This window comes from Cynocephalus volans, chromosome 12, assembly GCF_027409185.1.
Source record: "Cynocephalus volans isolate mCynVol1 chromosome 12, mCynVol1.pri, whole genome shotgun sequence".
NCBI classification, from domain to species: domain Eukaryota; kingdom Metazoa; phylum Chordata; class Mammalia; order Dermoptera; family Cynocephalidae; genus Cynocephalus; species Cynocephalus volans.
The window spans coordinates 63,909,787-63,927,719 of NC_084471.1; the positions used below are offsets into that span (position 1 = coordinate 63,909,787).

At 45.6% G+C, this 17,933-nt stretch overlaps 3 protein-coding genes across 9 annotated transcripts in view; 2 read left to right on the top strand and 1 right to left on the bottom strand.

The window, feature by feature from the left end:
* The first annotated feature begins 166 nt into the window (after nt 1-166).
* Nucleotides 167-7,718, top strand: DNAJC14 (DnaJ heat shock protein family (Hsp40) member C14). Of its 6 annotated transcripts, none has more exons than XM_063075590.1 (8): nt 167-293; nt 1,077-1,823; nt 1,910-3,336; nt 5,263-5,369; nt 5,579-5,698; nt 6,051-6,211; nt 6,317-6,419; nt 6,612-7,718. In XM_063075590.1, the coding sequence occupies exons 2-8, from the start codon at nt 1,559-1,561 to the stop codon at nt 6,820-6,822; spliced, it is 2,394 nt and encodes a 797-aa protein (XP_062931660.1). In that variant the 5' UTR covers nt 167-293; nt 1,077-1,558; the 3' UTR covers nt 6,823-7,718. The 6 variants fall into 6 exon arrangements, with proteins under 6 accessions (XP_062931660.1, XP_062931663.1, XP_062931662.1 ...); XM_063075593.1 differs by having other exon boundaries at nt 1,077-1,428; nt 1,683-3,336; XM_063075592.1 differs by having other exon boundaries at nt 1,077-1,235; nt 1,683-3,336.
* Nucleotides 7,719-7,915: 197 nt separating this feature from the next.
* On the bottom strand, nt 7,916-10,587 carry ORMDL2 (ORMDL sphingolipid biosynthesis regulator 2). Of its 2 annotated transcripts, none has more exons than XM_063075597.1 (4): nt 10,499-10,587; nt 9,338-9,512; nt 9,025-9,176; nt 7,916-8,413 (listed from the first exon to the last, which is right to left on the bottom strand). In XM_063075597.1, exons 2-4 carry the CDS (start codon nt 9,509-9,511, stop codon nt 8,278-8,280), a joined length of 462 nt encoding a protein of 153 aa, XP_062931667.1. In that variant the 5' UTR covers nt 9,512; nt 10,499-10,587; the 3' UTR covers nt 7,916-8,277. The 2 variants fall into 2 exon arrangements, with proteins under 2 accessions (XP_062931667.1, XP_062931666.1); XM_063075596.1 differs by having other exon boundaries at nt 9,338-9,701.
* A 279-nt stretch (nt 10,588-10,866) lies between these two features.
* SARNP (SAP domain containing ribonucleoprotein) overlaps nt 10,867-17,933 on the top strand; it is a 46,249-nt gene continuing 39,182 nt past the window's right edge. The window contains exon 1 of the mRNA XM_063075730.1: nt 10,867-10,943. Coding sequence (XP_062931800.1) covers nt 10,908-10,943 — 36 coding nt within the window. The 5' untranslated portion in view covers nt 10,867-10,907. The remainder of the gene's footprint in view (nt 10,944-17,933) is intronic.

Sequence of the window (17,933 nt, forward strand, 5' to 3'; positions counted from 1 at the left end):
GAGGGTACCGCAAGAAATTTGAGGAAAGGTCTCTGAATATTTAGGAGATGACCCCAAAACTTGAAGCTCAAAAACCCCAACTGGAATCCAAGCGCCCCCTTAGCTCCGGCTTGGTTTCTTCCACTTCCCTGAGAATTGGAGTATTGTCTTCTTGTCTTCTGGAGAACCGGGTGGTCGGGATCGGGAACCCAGGGAAAAGGCTTTTACTGGCTTGGGAGCGCCGGCGGGGGGTTCACCAGTGGAAAAACTTGCGGAGCAAGACGGGGCCTGGAAGGGGCACTGACAAGAGCGCTGTAAGGCTAGAAGCGTGTGCAGAGGAGGGGACCGACAGAGAGGGGGTCCTGCGTGGGGGCGGGGGCGGGTGTAAACCAAAGACTCGGTATGCTAATGAGATGCAAAGCAGCATGCAGATGAGTGCAGTGTTCTTTGGCACTCCGCTACGGTTTTGAGCCCAGCGGAGCAATGCTTCCAGTACCCCGGCCCCACTTTATGACCTAGCCTGGGAGTTGCATCCAGAGGGGCGGATTCCGGGCCGTGGGAGCTGCGGTTATAATGCGCAGCTCGCCAGCTGGGTCAGGCCCGGGGGAGGCCGAGCTTTGCTGGGAAAGGAGAGGCAGCGCTTCGGGGAGAGAGCGGGGGTTAGCCCGGGGCACCCTCTCCTCTGCTCCACCTCCGCAGTATACAAGGGAGCTTCTGTCCTCTCTGGAGGCCGCAGGGAAGAAATAAGGGCGGTGGCTCCTCTGAGCTCCCTGGTTTTGTCTGAAAAGGAAACAACTGTGTGTGGTTAGGTGGCTGTTCTCCATCTCCCATTCTCGGCATAAGCCGGGAATATAGCCAGAGCAACGCTGAGTCAGCTCCCGGTCCGCAGGCTTGTTGCAGAGGCCACTTGCTTCGCTTCCAGCGGTGCAACCTGCGAGGATCCCATTCCAGCACGAGGAGGGAGGCAACAGAGGGCCCTTTAAGGGGCGGGGCCAGTGCTTCCCTAGGCCCACCTCCTCTGATTTGACTCAGTGCTTGCGGGACTGGCTCTTGGTTCTGCCAGCCGCTTTTTCTTTTCCTTCCCGTCTCTTCCCTAGTGACCCGGAAGCGGAAGTAGGTACAGGTCGGCGGCCGCGGCGGGGACGGAAGGCGGAAGCAGAGCGGGAGCGGGAGGCGGAGCCGGAGGAGCTGCTCTTGTGGCTCCGCCTGGCCCCAGGCCCAGCTGCTCGAGGGGGAGGAGTTACCGCCGCTCTTCAGTACATTACCTTTGCCCCTTCTATCCAGCCCGTGGGTTCCCTGGTTGTCTTTCTCAGGGGCAACTCTAAGCTCTGCCCCCAGGTTTTCCTTAAGGGCCGCAAGGTCTCCTCCCTTTTCTGGCAGTCTGCGGCCCCCTTTTCCGGCAGTCTTTCCCTTTTTCGTAAGAGTGACTCTTGGACCACACCCTTTGCGGTACCTTCCTCTTTCCCTGATTGAAGATTATAGCTTTCTGGGGAAAGAAAAAAAACTAAGAAGATTTGGAGGAGGGGGAGGGAGCAAGCATGGTGTGGTTAGTCTAGTTCTGGTTTATTGGGGGTAGCGGATGCCCCAAAAGAACCTGGGAAAAAAAGGGAAGTGGGTGCATAAGTATGTCCCCAATTTAAGATTATTTAACTCGTCTCTTGGTTCCATCCTTGACCATCCTCACCTTGATATCTTTGTTACAGGCATCAGAACATACCATGATGGGGCCGGCCCGTGGCTCACTCGGGAGAGTGTGGTGCTGAGAACACCAAGGCCCCGGGTTCGGATCCCATATACGGATGGCCGGTTCGCTCACTGGCTGACCGTGGTGCTCACAACACCAAGTAAGATCCCCTTACCGGTCATCTTTTAAAAAAAAAAAAAAAAAAAAAAAGAACATACCATGATGGCTGTGACCTAAAACCCTCAGGAAGCCCCTGGGTCATGGCCCAGAAGCACCCCGGAGAAAGAGGGTTGTGTGGAGCCCACCACAGGAGTGGTGCCTCCCTCAGGACTTCAGGACCTTCCGTGGACCCTGAAATACTTTCATTCTCAGGACTCAGGGACTCAGCAGGGAATGCTCCTAATGGTACCAGCTGCCTCACAGAGCACTCTGGTCCTAAGTACACACAGCCCCCAAACCCAGCCCACTGGTCGGATCCAAGCCATGGCCCCCCAAGGGGTCCAGGACCACCTAGGGATGGAGAGGAACCTGATCAGAGTGAGGCATCTTCAGAAGAAGAGTCAGGAGTGGACCATGAACTCTCAAGAGAGAATGAGGCTGGGTACCAGGAGGATGGGAATCCTTCTTTTCTTTCCATTCCATCTGTTTGCAACTGCCAGGGAGCCCTTGGAATCCCTGAAGGTCCTTACTCTGAGGGAGGAGATGGCTCTTCTAGCAACTTTTGCCACCATTGTACCTCTCCAGCCTTGGGGGAAGATGAAGAGTTGGAAGAGGAATATGATGATGAAGAACCTCTTAAGTTCCCCCGTGACTTTTCACGTGTGTCCAGTGGAAAGAAACCCCCATCCCGGAAACAGCGGCATCGCTTTCCAACCAAGGAGGATACTCGGGAGGGTGGACGTAGAGATCCCAGGTCCCCTGGTCGACATCGTCTGGGCCGGAAACGAAGTCAGGCAGATAAACGCAGAGGCCTGGGATTGTGGGGAGCAGAGGAACTATGTCAGCTTGGACAGGCAGGCTTCTGGTGGCTGATTGAACTGCTGGTATTGGTGGGAGAGTACGTGGAAACTTGTGGCCATCTCATCTATGCATGCAGGCAACTGAAAGGCAGTGATCTGGACCTTTTTCGAGTTTGGGTGGGAGTGTGGGCAGGGTGGCTGGGGGGCTGGGCCCAGGTGATGTTCCAGTTTCTAAGCCAGGGGTTTTACTATGGGGCAGGGCTATTAACCCGTTTTCTTAGGCTAATAGGTGCTCTGTTACTCCTGGCTCTGGCCCTCTTTTTGGGCTGTCTACAGTTGGCCTGGAGGTTTCTGGTGGGGCTGGGTGACCGGTTAGGCTGGAGGGATAAGGCCACCTGGCTCTTCTCTTGGTTGGATTCTCTGGCCTTGCAGCGTTGTGTGACTCTACTGAGACATAGCAGGCCATGGCAGCGGCTGGTAAGAATAGTTCAGTGGGGTTGGCTGGAATTACCTTGGGTCAAGCAGAGGTATAATAGGCAGGGGACTGCACCTGCAGCTAGTGGGCGCTACTGCCAGCCTGAAGAGGAAGTGGCTAGACTCTTGACCATGGCTGGGGTTCCTGAGGATGAGCTAAACCCTTTCCACGTGCTGGGGGTTGAAGCCACAGCATCAGATGTTGAACTGAAGAAGGCCTATAGGCAGCTGGCAGTGATGGTGAGTACTCTTCCCGTTTCCTGTCTCTTTTGCCCCCATATTTTATTTTCTATTCCAATTTTAGGGAGAGTGGAATAAAGGGAAGGCAGAGTGGAAAGTCAGCTTGAAGCTGAAGAGTAACATGTTCTTAGGAAAGTGTCGTGAAGCCTTTTTCCCCTCTGCTATGGGATCTGACCTTTCCTCCATTTTGTTTTTTGTCATAAGATTTTTTTGTTGTTGAATCTGGTATATCAGGCAGTACTGAACTAACTCACTCTGGAATATCTAGAAGTCCCTCTAAATAGGGTGGAGAAGAGTCCTCCTAGTCAGAGAGCATTTCAGCTGTTCTTCCCTGAACAAATGAGGGTTTTTTAAACATGGGGAAACCCAACTGTTTCTCTCAGAGAGGCAAATATGGACCTAGTGTGGGAGGGTTTAGGGAGTGCATGTGAGTGATTATTCCAGAACTAAGTAGAAGAAAACAGTCTATTTCAAGACCAGCAACCGAGAATAGGAAAGGGAAGGAAAATGGAACATAAATCATAGAGAAGTGTACGCATATGTATGTCATACATGAAAATATGGTTGCTTTTATTGATAAGGGGGTGTGTAGGTGGGAGTTGTAATGAACCATATGCTTGAGGTAAATAGTTTAATACAAGCATGCAGTCAAATTGCTATTAGGTTGCTATTATTAGATATATGATTGTTATTGCTATTTCTATACAAGTAAAACTATATTATGAATATTAGTAATGTGTGTAAATTGCATTAGAGGTCTATTTTTACTGAGTATATGGAGCTGGACTGGTAAAGTGTGCAAATTATCTTAATGGCTGCATCACACCAAAGAGGGAAGGGCAACCAAGGTTTCCATTAACGATTAAAAGTACAGTAAACCACCAGGCCTGTAACTTACCAAAGGACTCAATTAATTTGGTGGGAAATGCATGCCCCTTAGTTGATAGCCTGGGATATTCTTAGAGTATCAGCTGCTTACCCTCAAGTTATTACTAATAGTAGAGCTCTTTTCTCACTTTCATGTCTTTTAGCATACATCCTCTTGGGGATTATTATTCTTACAAAATTCTCAATTTTCAACTTCTCTTGGAGTACAGGTGTAGTTAAGTTTTCCCACCTTCAACAAACATACTTCTACCCCTACAGTTCTCTCTTGCCCTGGGCCAGAGTGTCTGTGGGTTTCTTTTATAGAACTCTTACTAGGCCCCAGTGTGAACATGACTAAAAGGCTGTTCTATTAGTTTTGGAATTCTGTTTATATGGCATTGTTAGGAGATTAATTTTATCTCTGTATTTTTTGAGAGTGGGGACGGGAACAATCAGAAGCAGAAAGGAAGAGCAGATATTATTTGTCTTTGGAGAAAAGGCTGAAAAGTGTATAAAAAGTCCCGGAGATCATAATAGTTTGTTTTATTTCTGGGAAGGAAGTTTTAGATATGAGAATTTTCTAGTTAGAAAAGAATGAGTTTGAGGATGTAACATCTTTGGGACTCTTACTTTATGACTGATAAAATTAAAAGGGGCTTAGTATGTATGTCAGGTAGTATGACCAACCATCCCTATTTACCTGGGATTGAAGGGTTTCCTGAGACTTGGGACTTTTCAGTACTAAAAGCAGGACAGTCCCAGGAAAACCGGGATGGTGGATCATCCTTGTGCCAGATTCTGTTCCATATACTTCATATGTGTTCTTATTTAATTTTCCCAGCAATCCCTGATAGATAAAATATTCAAGGTCACATAGCTAATAAGTGACATAGCTGGGACTTGAACCCAGATCTGTCTGTAGAGCCAGAGCAATTAATCATTAAGTTATATTGACTCTCCAGAAGGGTGATGAAAGAGAACCCTGTGATATGAGAATAGACCCAAGATGGGGAGAGGCTTGGAATGGATTTGTGATGAAATTTCTCTTTGTTTTGGTAGGTTCATCCTGACAAAAATCATCATCCTCGGGCTGAGGAGGCCTTCAAGGTTTTGAGAGCTGCTTGGGACATTGTCAGCAACCCTGAAAGGCGGAAGGAATATGAGATGTAAGTTGCAGATGGGAAATTATCAGGTGAAGCAAATGAAAAATCTTCAATAGGAGAGGCCCCTGGACTTGTGGGTGGAGGCCCTCTGAGGAAGAGAGAACTAAAGTTGTTTTTCTTTCTAGCTAGCCAGGGGTCTCAAGAGGCCATTAGATCTGTCTTCTCTTGTTTCTCTCTCAATATCCTGACTTACAAAGCCTTTCTTCTCTTAGGAAACAAATGGCAGAGAATGAGTTGAGCCGGTCAGTGAATGAGTTTCTGTCCAAGCTGCAAGATGACCTCAAAGAGGCAATGAATACTATGATGTGTAGCCGATGCCAAGGAAAGCATAGGTATGAAATAGGAGGGAAGGGATGGGACAGCCACAGCTCAGGGATTGGGTAACCAAAGACCTTCCTTGTGAATATTATTGGTAACTGTGGGACACAAATGAATAAAAAGACCCTGAGGTTTCTACCTATCTTTGCCTTACTGTCAAGAGACTGAGGATTTGAATTAACAGTAAGAAAAAGAAATTGGCTTTAAAGATAGAAGGTTGAGGACAGGGTGTACATAGGCATATGAAACAACTAAATGGAAATAATTTTAGATGTTTCAGCCATATTTGTGAGTAGTGAGACTACTAGCAATGCCCTAGGTAGGCTTGACAAATTATGAAGGAACTACCCTTTTGTTGGGTTGCAGGAGGTTTGAAATGGACCGGGAACCTAAGAGTGCCAGATACTGTGCCGAGTGTAATAAACTGCATCCTGCTGAGGAAGGAGACTTTTGGGCAGAATCAAGTATGTTGGGCCTCAAGATCACCTACTTTGCACTGATGGATGGAAAGGTGTATGACATTACAGGTACCCTTCTGTCCTCTACAAATATGGGCTTATTACTTCCTGATTTCATATGTGCTATGTGCTCTAAACTGTGGCGTTTTGGCTAATAATTTCTCATGTTTGCAGAATGGGCTGGGTGTCAACGTGTGGGAATCTCCCCAGATACCCACAGAGTCCCCTATCACATCTCATTTGGTTCTCGGATCCCAGGCACCAGTGGGCGGCAGAGGTAGGTGGTATTTTTCTCAATAATCTATCTGCTATTCCAGTTTTGAATATGGTTTCTGATAACCAGATGTTTAGGACACCTAGGTGCCTCACTGTCTAGGCAGTTTGGGAACTGACTCAGTATTATCTTTAACTTTGGTAACCATATGCTTCTAACATTTCTTGCCTTATTATCTCTTCTGTTTTCTCTCAGAGCCACCCCAGATGCCCCTCCTGCTGACCTTCAGGATTTCTTGAACCGTATCTTTCAAGTACCCCCAGGCCAGATGTCCAATGGGAACTTCTTTGCAGCTCCTCAGCCTGGCCCTGGGGCCACGGCAGCCTCCAAGCCCAACAGTACAGTACCCAAGGGAGAAGCCAAACCGAAGCGGCGAAAGAAAGTGAGGAGGCCCTTCCAACGTTGACACCCCTTTTCTTCTCTTTAAATCAATGTCAGGGAGTCAAAAGGGCTGTGTACAGCACAGGATGGAGTTTGATTTGTTTATTTTTAAATATTTTAAAAAGGGAAAATTTTAAGCTTAAATCGTTCACTCAGTACTTGTAAGAACCCTTCCCGCCCCCCTCCCCAGTACCCGGGAACTGAATCTTGTCTTCTGACAATACCAAAGAAATAGGGGGTGGCTACAGCAAAGAACCTAGGGCCTGGACCTGGGCTGGACAATATATCCCTTTGAGGTGTAGAATCAGTATTTCCTTGGGGTCTGTATGCCTTTGTCTTGTTGTTTGCTTTTAGAGCAGGTGATACTTCACCTTTCCCCCTCCCTTTTTAAAAAACAATGAGTCTATCTTATTTCTTGATCCATTTCAGGAGGGAGTCCCTTCCTTTACTATGATATACGAGAGAGTTAGAAGAGAGAACAAGGAAGCATGTAGCCCTAATTATGGGAGATGTGTGGAGTTCAGAGTGGAAACTCTGAATTTTTCCTTACTTTCACACTGTGGGTAAATCACCCAACTTCAAGCTTATTGCTAAAAGGAAGGCCAAAATTAGTAATTTTTTTTTTAAAAGATGACCAGTAAGGGGATCTTAACCCTTGACTTGGTGGTGTCAGCACCATGCTCTCCCAAGTGAGCCACGGGCTGGCCCTTAAAATTAGTAATTTTTAAAACACAGACTTATGCCCTCTGCCCTTGAGTGAGGGGAAGTGATAAGGGGGTTCCTAAAAGCCCCCTTGTGATCAAAGGGTATTTTTTTAGGTTTGTTTATATTTGTATGTACATATCTATTTAAAGCCAGGGGATTATCTTTCTATAAATATATAACTGGCAACCTGTATCTTCCCTCTCTTTGCCCATATAGTGGGAGCCCTTTTTCTCATTTGAGAATTATTTCCCTAAGTGTTTGCTTGAAAGTGAAGGGCACCTCCTACTGGACCAAAGGAGAGGGGATAAAAAATTGCTTAAAGCTTTGTATAGTAAGTCAGGATTCCATCTTTCTTCCCCAGCCTTATGAGGATATCTCCCTACCCTTCCTGCTGATCAAATTGCAGCCATAACTAAAAAAATGACCTTTATTATAAGGAAATACACAGCAAAACAGAGCTGGAAAGTGGTAGGTGTGGAAGATAGGGAGAAATGTAATCACCAAAGAAGCTGCTCAAGCGGCTTCCTGCTGTGGAGCAGCGTGATTTGTCCCTTACCTCACCTGTCTTTCCAGAGTCAAAGAAACTTGCCCCTAGCAGGGCTGGGCCTAGGATCCCCATTTTCCAATCTCTTCTCTTCCTGGGAGTTTGGGAAAAGTTGTACAGTTCTCTGGCTTTCAAAATATAGAAGACAGTATGGAGAAGAAGGGAAGGATGTTATAGCCCTTTGTTCCAATGCCTTCCCCATTCCTGTGGAGCTGTCCTCAGCCTCATCCCTCAGTATTTGTTGATGCCAAAGAGACGAACTCCATGGAACTGTGGCAACTTAGGCAGTAGTACACTGAGCAAGGAGGCTGTGTTGATGAGGAAGTGAGCAGCATCATACTTGGTGTAGAAGCTGGCCAGGAGGTAGCTGGAGAAAGAAAAAATTGGATGAGAATGGCTTTCCCTATCCATATTCATGCATTTCCAGTGACCTTCTCTTCTATTTTAAATGACCGGTTTTATTACATGTAGGATATCTGAAAATATTCCAGCTATGTCAACAGTATTTACTTTGGGGTTGACGAGATAATCAGATAGCACCTTTAACTGGAAATTATAAGTCAGTTTGTTTCTTAATTGTTAATGACATGGGAAATGACAACTGAAGCTGTTTCAGCCTGTATGACTGTTACAGTCCTTTTTGCTTCCACTCCCCACAGTTTTTGAAGATTAAGATCAGTTCTGCATTTATCTATTCACTTCTTTTGGAAGTGTAAAATAACTAGGTTTTACTTGGCATTTTATCTTTTCTCAGCCCCTTCTCCATTTCCCTACTACCAAGAAGGCAGCAGGGAATGCTTCTGAATACTGTCTTCTACTTTTTACTGATCTCTGTAGTCTCAAAACTAGTATCCCATAACATCTTCAAAGGGTCTTAGATGGCTAGTCTGCTTTCTTAAAGCTTCCCCATGGGCCTTTCTACCTGGCTCTTGGAGCGCTTTCTAAGTCAACCTCTCCCCTTATCCCTTATAGACTCACAGTACAATAGGAGAGATGCTGAGGAACTTGCGGGACGAGGTAAACTGGAGCCCATAGTCCATTTGTTCCCAGTGTGTCAATAGTCGAGCCTTTCCTTGGTCAGGGGTCTCAAAGGGTGTACCTTTTACCGTGTGGAGGAAGACATACATTGCCTGGGAAGACAGAAGTGTGAGAAGCAGAAAGTAGTCCTTCACCTCAAGAATTATGCTAAGATCCCAAAAGGAAGACATAAACCCCCAAACAATTGGTGACTTTATTTTGTTTTTGGTTGGGAAAAACCTGGGGTGGGTACAGGGTGTGATTTAGTGCTTACCAAGTTATGGATGACGTTGGTCAGGGTCCAGACAACAGGAATGCTGAAGAAGGGGATGCTGAGTAGAACCACATGCAGCAGTCCTACCAAGATGATGTAGGCCAGCCAGATGCCCCGGCTATTCATCACTCGAGTGTTGGGGTTTACTTCACTGTGTGCCACCCCCACATTCATCCTACCATAGTGGGGGATCAGGTAGGAGTCCAACTCAATTTCCTCTGAACCTCTCTTTGAGCTGTTCCCCCCAGTTGTCTCCTGAATAACCCAAATCTCCTGAATCTATTAGGAATGAAAGAACTTCCCCATCATGCAGAAGGGAAAACTGAAGACTTGGAAAAACTTTAAAAGGCAAGGAGAGTTCTCCCTACATTAAAAAAAAAAAAAAAAAAAAAAAAAAAAAAATATATATATATATATATGTACATACTATTTATTTTTATTGAGACATAATTGATTCTCCCTACATTTTAGAGACATGGTAATTTTTACTTCAGCTGTAAGATGAAAGAGTAAGCCTAGGTTTGGGGCACCCACTTAAAGGAGCAAAGGAAACAGGGGTATCTCACTTTACTTTCCTTAAGAAGTTAATAAGGAACCATTAAGAGGTTGCATACACCCAGAATTCCAGAAGGGAGTCATGGACTCAATCAAGGAACCACTAAGAAGAGATGAGAGTAAAGCTAACTCTTGTCCCCACCTTTTTCTATGGGATTTGTCCGCCCTGTCACCCTCTTGGCATGTAAGCAGCCAGCAGCCCCGTTCCTTCTCTCAAGCGTGGGACTGCAAGAACTTGCGCAGAGCTTCTGGACTGGGCTAGGAAGGTCCCTTCCTGAGCTCAACGCCTCGCGAGATGGACCCTAGCCCTGACCCCACGGGCGGCTCTGATCGTCTAAACTAGGCTCTTTAAAATCTAGCTCGAAAGCTGATGATGCCTAATTAGGAAACAGCCCTTCCTCGCCCCTCTCTACCTAAAATTCCTTAGACTCTGGTCCTGAACACGTCCCATGCTCCTCCCAGCTTCCCTCTCTCGTTCGTCGGTTCCTTTCAGGGATCTCTTCAGCGCTCCCCTCGCGGTGTTTTAACTCGCAATCTTCCCACCGCCCCTTTCACCTCCCACCGTTTTCCCTCAGCAACCTTTTCCAGTCTCTGGGCAGCCCCTACCTGCCACCTTCAGAAGCCCGTCCGGCTAGGGGCGCGGCGCTCGCTTCCACACCTGTGCTCTCTAGAAAGTAGCCGCCCCCATCTGCGCTCTCCCTCCAGGCGGAACAGAATCAGAGCTGCCGCCGCCCGTTGGTTAGCAGTCTGCAATAGGGACGCACAATTGGTTGCCATTTCTGTCGTTCGAACGATGCAAAACCCGCCCTTCTCCCTGTCCCACCCTCTGAGAGGTGAAGAAAGCTGCCGAGAGGATTGAGAGCGAAGCCAGCTACTGACCAATGGGAAGAGCTGTTGGTATAGGGTGGGAGTATGAGGGACTGCGATTGGCCGGCTCTGGTTCTCCTCGCCCAGGCGGGAGCCCCTGGAGGCGGAGGCAGCGGGCGGGAGCCCGGCGGGGTTGAGGGGCACCAAGATGGCGGCGGAGACAGTGGAGCTCCATAAGCTGAAGGTACCGTGAAGCGGGGAAAGGGCTGAGGCGGACTATTCTGGGAACTAAATTCTGCAGGGTGGCTTGCGCCTTCTCGTAAGTGTTCTCCTTGAAGGCTTTCCCACTTCGTTTCTCGGCTCTCGCCGTAGTTCTTTTCCTTTGTGCCTCCCTACCCCACTACGCCTTTCCTAATTTCCCATTGCTCTTCACGGCTTTACTGCTGTCTTTGTTATTTCGGCTTCCTTCTTCATCGTTGTGTCGTCCGTCACCCTTTCCAACCGGACTCTGTAAGTGTCTTCTACCAGTTATACTCTTCGTTTCTTCTCAGTGCTGCATTACGTCAGTGGTCCCTCCTCTTTGCCACAAGCCGCACCCAGGACCCCTTTTTCTTCCCTGGGTTGCTTTCCCGTCTGTTGTCCAAAGCTGAGAAGCGCCTGTTAACAGACGATGGTATTTTTGTGTATTTCTATCTGAATCGGTCCTAAACGTGATCAGAAAATGCTTCCGCTCCCTTTTTCTAGGTAGGGTTACGTCCCCGGGGCGAGTTTTGAAACCTGGGAAAGGCTCCAGTAGATAGGCTTCCCCATAGAAGCCTGGGGTTGAGGAGGCCTCAAGAATTAGTAAAATTACAGATACTTCAAATTTAAAAGTTTTTCGAATTCTCTCACGCGGTTCTCAGCCCGCCCGCTGACTTCCCCTAACGCCACTCCCTATCACCACCAGAGAGAGTACTCATAGCCGCAGTATTTTGGAAGAACGATTCCAAGGTTAGGGTTATCTCTGTCCCATTTTAGATCGCGGATGGACCCTGCATCTCTTGGTGTCACCACTGGGTGACACTACGAATCGTAGAAGCTATTTTAAGTTGTGTATTTGGGAATCTTGGTTGCTTTCTCACAATTATTTTCGTGGAAGAAGACAGTAGTTTCTTTTAGGGTGAATTATTAGAATATGTTGATTAGTTGTCTATTTGTGGTTTCACAAGTAGTTTTCCCATTAGATATTTTGGTCACATCATCTTGGGAACCTCGGACAAACCAGGCTGATTTAGCTGAAACTGAAAACTGATCCTTCAAAGCTTGATGAGCTTTTTAAGTTAAGGAAAGTAAGGGTAGGGTCCTTTCTTTAGTCACTTATTACTTGACACCAACTTATCTTTCTGTGAAAGCTGATATATTTCTTACTCTTGGATTCTAAACTGTACTAGTGGGTTTTTTTTTTTTTTTTAAAGATGACCGGTAAGGGGATCTCAACCCTTGGCTTGGTGTTGTCAGCACCACGCTCAGCCAGTGAGCAAACCGGCCATCCGTATATAGGATCCGAACCCGTTGCTTTGGTGTTATCAGCACCACACTCTACCGAGTGAGCCACGGGCCGGCCTTAGTGGGTTTTTGTTTTTCTAGAGTTACTGTTAACTTGGTGGTACTGAAATGTGTACATTAGATCAGTGGTCTCCTAATATTTATTGTGATGAGTAAAAAAAAAAAAAAAAAAAAGAGCAAGCACCACCATTGTATATGTGCTTATCACTACAAATTATGTACTTTGGTACTGTTACGTATGTTATAAAGCATATGAGGATGGTTCAGAAAGTTCGTGGAAAAACGGAATTAAAAGATAATATAAATCCTTCCGTGAACTTTTTGAAGACCCTCTCATACCCAAAAAAGGAATTTTTGAATGAATGAGATAAAAGGAAATATGAATAGAAGATCTAATGTTTTCTTCCTATTTGTCCCATTTTGGGGATCCCTGGAATAAGTCACTAGCTGCTCTGTGACTTGCCTGTATGGATTTTGTGTTGGTTTATGGATTTCCTCCTTCCATCAAATCTGTATTTATCAGGTCTATATTAAATTTGCATATGCTTGGATAAGTCACTTTTACTTAATGTCCTCTGATCAGGTATTACAGTCTAAGAGATGAGGTGCCCCTGACAGCCTAAAAAGGACTCACTCTTTAATCACATTTGCTTGTCTTTGCTTTTTCTCTAGAGTACTTCTTAACCTTTTGGAGGTCACAGATATCTTTGAAACTCTGATGAAAGGTATGGACCCTCTCCCCAGAAAAAGGCATGTACACATACTTTGCATGCGATTTGAGGGTCTTCATAAAACTATCTCATAGCCCTGAGGAGTCCATGCCTTTAATTCTGACTTCTGAAACAGTTAATGTTGGTTTTACTTGTGGTCTTTATGGAGTGATCCTGACTTTTGGGTTGACTTAGGGTTTTAATGCCTTTAAAAAATATCTTTCCACTTTTTTTTTTTTTTTTTTTCTTTTTCTTTTGGTGTTTGGTGAGCATGGGGATCTGAACCCTTGACCTTGGTATTATCAGGTATTTCCACTTTATTTATAAAGATAATTTGAGGCTTTCGTGTGGGACCTCAGAGGAAAGGAATAAACTTTGAAGTAGGAAGGGAAAATATTATGTTATCTATCTGAATTGATATGTAAGTCCATATCAACTGCAAATTTATGAAGATTTTGTAGAAATGCAGTCATTCTAACACAGTTGGAAAGAAAGCTTGAACTGTGTATGAAAATAACTTGAACTGTAACAGTACCACATTTCCAATGAAACATGAGAAAAGGGTTTTTGCCAAGGAGAGAATGAGAAAGATGTAGTGTTAGTGTTGAGAACAGTGAAACATTTGTATTATTGAAAGAAAAAGTGCATATCTGTTGGTAGTTTAAGATAGTTTGAAAGGAAAGTAGGTGAACCGTGACTATAAAGGTAAATTGGAGTGATATTTAAAAGGGCCTTTTAAGTTGCATAAGGAGTTCTGGCTCTTGTCATGTAGTCATAAGCAAGATTGGCAACCTTTGGAAATTTGAAAGAAGGAGCCTGATGTGATCAGTTTGTGTTCTTTTGGCAGTATGGAGGATGGGATCTGGAGGGGAGGGATATCACCAGTTAGATGTTTATTATAGTAGTCTGATTATTATAGTAGTCATTCCTCTGCTTAAAACCTTTTAATTATATCCCTGCCAATCTCTCAAGCTTAGTTTCTCACATTCCAGTTACAGTGGGCTTATTTTATTTCATTTCCTCAGAATGGCCATGTGCATTAATTGCTAACACTTACATAGCATTTACTATGTGGCAGGCACTGGTTGACGCTATTTACATATATTAACTGATTTAATTCTCACAATAACCCTATAAGGTGAATACATCTACTATTCGCATTTCAAAATTAGAAAAACGGAAGTTCAGAGAGAATAGTAACTGATGGAGTAACTTGTCCTATGTCACACGGGTATTAAGTGGTGTATCAAATCCAGGCAGTCTGTCTCCAAAATTCATGTTCTTAATCACTGTGTACCACCTCTCTCATCTCAGAATCCAGAACCTTCACAAATGCTGCACTTGAAGTTTTCTTCTGGCTGCAGTGCTCCTTGCCCTGCCCCCTTTTATCTAATTAACTTCTAGTCACTCTTCAGATAGTAGTCAAACACCGTTTACCCAAAGAAGCCTTCCCTGTTCTCCCTATCCACATTATGGTCAGGCCACTTTTGTATGCTTTCATAGGATCGTGTACTTTTTTTTTTAATCAGTTAAACATTATATGATCATTGATTGCCTGTTCTCCTACTAGATTATAAGCTCTGTGTGGGCAAGGACTCTCTGTTTTGTTCATGTTTATTTCCTTGTACCTAAGATAATGCTTGACACACAGTAGGTACTCAATAATATTTGTCAAGTGAATAAACATATTAAGACCTGAAGTAAGAAGTGGCATTAGAATGGGAATGAATTTGAAAGAAATTTTGGATGTAGAATTTTAAGTATTTATAGATCAGTTAGATGTGGGAGGAATGAAAGGTGACTTCAAGGTTTGGGTAGGTTTGGAGGAGGAGGAAGAGAAGCCAGTTTGTGCAGGAGAGATGACAAGTTCAGTTTTGGGCTTAGGTATCTGGGACATCCACTTGGAGATGTCTGATAGTTGGAAATGTGGGTTTTTCATTCAGGAGCTGAGAGCTGAAGAGAGGAGTTGGGATTTATCTAAAAAATAGTTATGGAGTGCCTGCCGTGTGCCAGTTACCATAGGTGCTAAGGATACAGCAATGAACAAAACAGACTTATAGTTCTCTCACAGACTTATAGTTTACTGGGGGGAAGGCACAATAAATAAAATGTATAGTATGTCAAATGGTGGTAATGTCTGTAGAGAAAAATAGGAAAGGGGTTAGGGAATACAGTGGGAAAAGTATTGTAATTTTAAATATGGTGACTGTTGACCTCATTGAGAAGGGAATGTTTAAGCAAAGACCTGAAGACGTGAGCCGTGTGCAAAATGTTAGAGGACTAGCACGAGGCCAGTTGGGCTTATCAAAGTGAGCAGTGGTAATAAGAGGTAATGGTGGGGGTTGGGGTGGGGGAGGAGATTGTGCAGGGCCTTGTATGTGATTATTAAGACTGGCTTTTACCTTTAATAAGGTATGAAACCAATGGATGATTTTTGAATAGAGGAGTGACATGTTCTGACTTAAAATTTCAAAGGATCACTCTGACTACTTTGTTGAGAATAAACTATAGTGAAGCAAGGGCTGAAGAGTTTTTTGTTTTCTTCTTTGCAGCTGGCCAGTAAGGGGATCTGAACCCTTGACCTTGTGGTAATAAGGGGGCGCTCTAACCAACTAAGCTAACTGGCTAGCCTAAGGGCTGAAGAGTTTTGGCAGTAATCTGTATGAGAGAAAGACCAGAGTGCTAAGTAGTGTTTGCAGTGTCGAGAGGAGATTAGATTCTGGATATATTTTGAAGATAGAACCTACTGAATTTGCCAATGATTGGATTCAGGGGAAGTGAGTAAACCTTTGATAGAAGTGGCATGAGAAGAGGAACAAAGAAGGAATCTTAGTGAATAAGGTTCACCAACCCTCATAGAGTTGGGTGGAAGAAGAGCTAAGAAGGAGGGTGAGGAGGAGAGGTAAGAGGTAAGGGTGGGGGGGAGAGAGAGAGCATGCACGTGCGCTGGCATATTTGCTCTACTATTTATATGCTATGTGATTTTAAGCAAGTTATTGAGTCTCTTTAAGCCTCGTATTCTTAATTTATAAAATGGCGTCATAATAGCAATCACATAGGTTTATTGTAAGGATTAAATTAATAATACATTCAAAGTGCTTAGCACTTTGCCTGGCACATAATAGTACTTGAAAATAAATCTGAGTTCCTATTATTATATGAAATGTAAAATGTCTCTGCCCTTAAAGGGTTTACTGTGTGGAGAGATAACAGATGAAAAAGATTTCTAATAAAGGTTTTAATCAAAATTCAAGATCAGCTTCTGGTCAAATAGACGGTTGCCAGTGTCACTCTCTCCCACAAATCAACCAATTTACTACTGTTAAAAAGCAACTACAGCCAAGCTGGGGTCACTGGAGCTTGGGGGAAGAGGAGGAGATACCGGTGGAGTTCATGAAGGCAGGAGAAGCCACGATGAGAGAAAGGATCACTTCTACCATTTTGAATTCTGGCTGCTTCAAGGCTAGAGCTGGTGAGCACATGGAGCAAGAGTCGGCAAAAGTTGCTGCTGTGCCCTTCCTCTGAAGTTGCTTGGAGGTGGCAGGGGAGGAGTGCGGGTGGTGGGGGAACGGGGCCCACTGGGGAACATCAGGGCACAGCATGGATAGCTGATCTACTCTCCAATCAGTGCAGGACTATTCAGTGGAGACTGGTCAGGAACATAGAACTGCAGGGGGAGCAGTTTGCTGAAAAGTTTCAGGCCCAAACCAGAGTTTCCACACAATCCAGGTGTACTGGATCTTATGAGACCCAGAAGTTGACAATTAAAACCTGAGCTGCACAAAAAGCCTTCCCCAGGGAATCAGCAGCAAAGCAGCAATTTAGCTCAACCACAGGGCTCAAGTGCTGGTCCCCACAGGAAGTTCTCCCATTTTAGAAGTAAGCAAAGGACAACAAATTAGTTCCAGTGTAGAGTTTAAGTGGTGGGAACAATGAATAATCCAACACAGAACTGAAAGAAAAAACAAAATATCCACAGACCAGAGAGAGAGTTTAGTTAATATCAACTAGTAAAGGTCTCACCAAAGAATACCTATGAGACCTAGAAAGACTGGAAGCCCCCTGGCCCCCAAGCCAGGGAGGGAGGAGGGTCTGGGGCCTCAGCCATGCCCCTCGACACCCACAATCAGCCCAGCAACAACCATCAAGCCACCTCAGGAAACACCTCGGGCTCCTGAGCCCGGGCAGTGAGGGGCCAAGGGCTTCGGCCACAACCCACCCCCCCAACATCTGCAAGCAGCCCAGCAACGACCACTGAATCACCACTGGAAGCCCCCTGGTCTCCCAGGCCAGGGTGGTGGGGAGCTGAGGGCTTCAGCCACACCTCTCTGACATTTGCATTTAGCCTAGCAATGACCAAGCCACTTCTGGAAGCCACCTGGTATCCCCTGCAGGAATGAGTGGGGTGCCATGGGCCTTGACCACGCCCCCCTCCTTCATCCTTCTCCCATCCTATTTCCTTTCCCCTTCCTTTCTTCCCCTCCCACCCAACTGCTCAGCAACAACTTAGAATATAAAAACAGATGGAGCTGGGGACTGACCCCTCCTCCCACGTCAAGGCACGCTCTGCTGCCACGGGGCCTGCCCAGGGTCCTGAGGTATGGAGCCAGAGCCAGCCCCTCCTCCACCAACCAGGCACGCCGCCACTGCCACAGGATCCACCTGGGGTCCTGAGGTAGGAGATGGGGACCAACCCCTCCTCCCGCAACCAGGCAAGGAGCACGACAAAAACACCACTTCCATGTAGGTGGCCCACGACAGCCACCACAATAGCCATGGCTGCTGCAAAAGCAGCTAGACACTACAACCACTGTGCAGATGCCCTCCTAGCCACTGAGTGCACTGACACAATGAGAGTCATCAGCAGAGACCAAAGAAAAGAAGAGGATGTCTCTCTCTACAAAGCCTCTTCCAGAGTGATAGAAGAAGTATCTTCTCTACAGTAATAGTGGGAGACCTAAACACACCTCTCTCAGCAC

Excerpts from the sequence above, each read along its gene's own strand:
- DNAJC14 (XM_063075590.1), top strand. The coding sequence starts at position 1,559 with ATGCCCCAAAAGAACCTGGGAAAAAAAGGGAAGTGGGTGCATAAGTAT. Across the intron at positions 3,337-5,262 it reads ATAGGCAGCTGGCAGTGATG|GTTCATCCTGACAAAAATCA; the intron begins GTGAGTACTCTT and ends TTGTTTTGGTAG. Across the intron at positions 5,370-5,578 it reads AGGCGGAAGGAATATGAGAT|GAAACAAATGGCAGAGAATG; the intron begins GTAAGTTGCAGA and ends TTCTTCTCTTAG.
- ORMDL2 (XM_063075597.1), bottom strand. The coding sequence starts at position 9,511 with ATGAATGTGGGGGTGGCACACAGTGAAGTAAACCCCAACACTCGAGTG. Across the intron at positions 9,177-9,337 it reads CCAACGTCATCCATAACTTG|GCAATGTATGTCTTCCTCCA; the intron begins GTAAGCACTAAA and ends CTGTCTTCCCAG. Across the intron at positions 8,414-9,024 it reads AGCATCTCTCCTATTGTACT|CTACCTCCTGGCCAGCTTCT; the intron begins GTGAGTCTATAA and ends TTCTTTCTCCAG.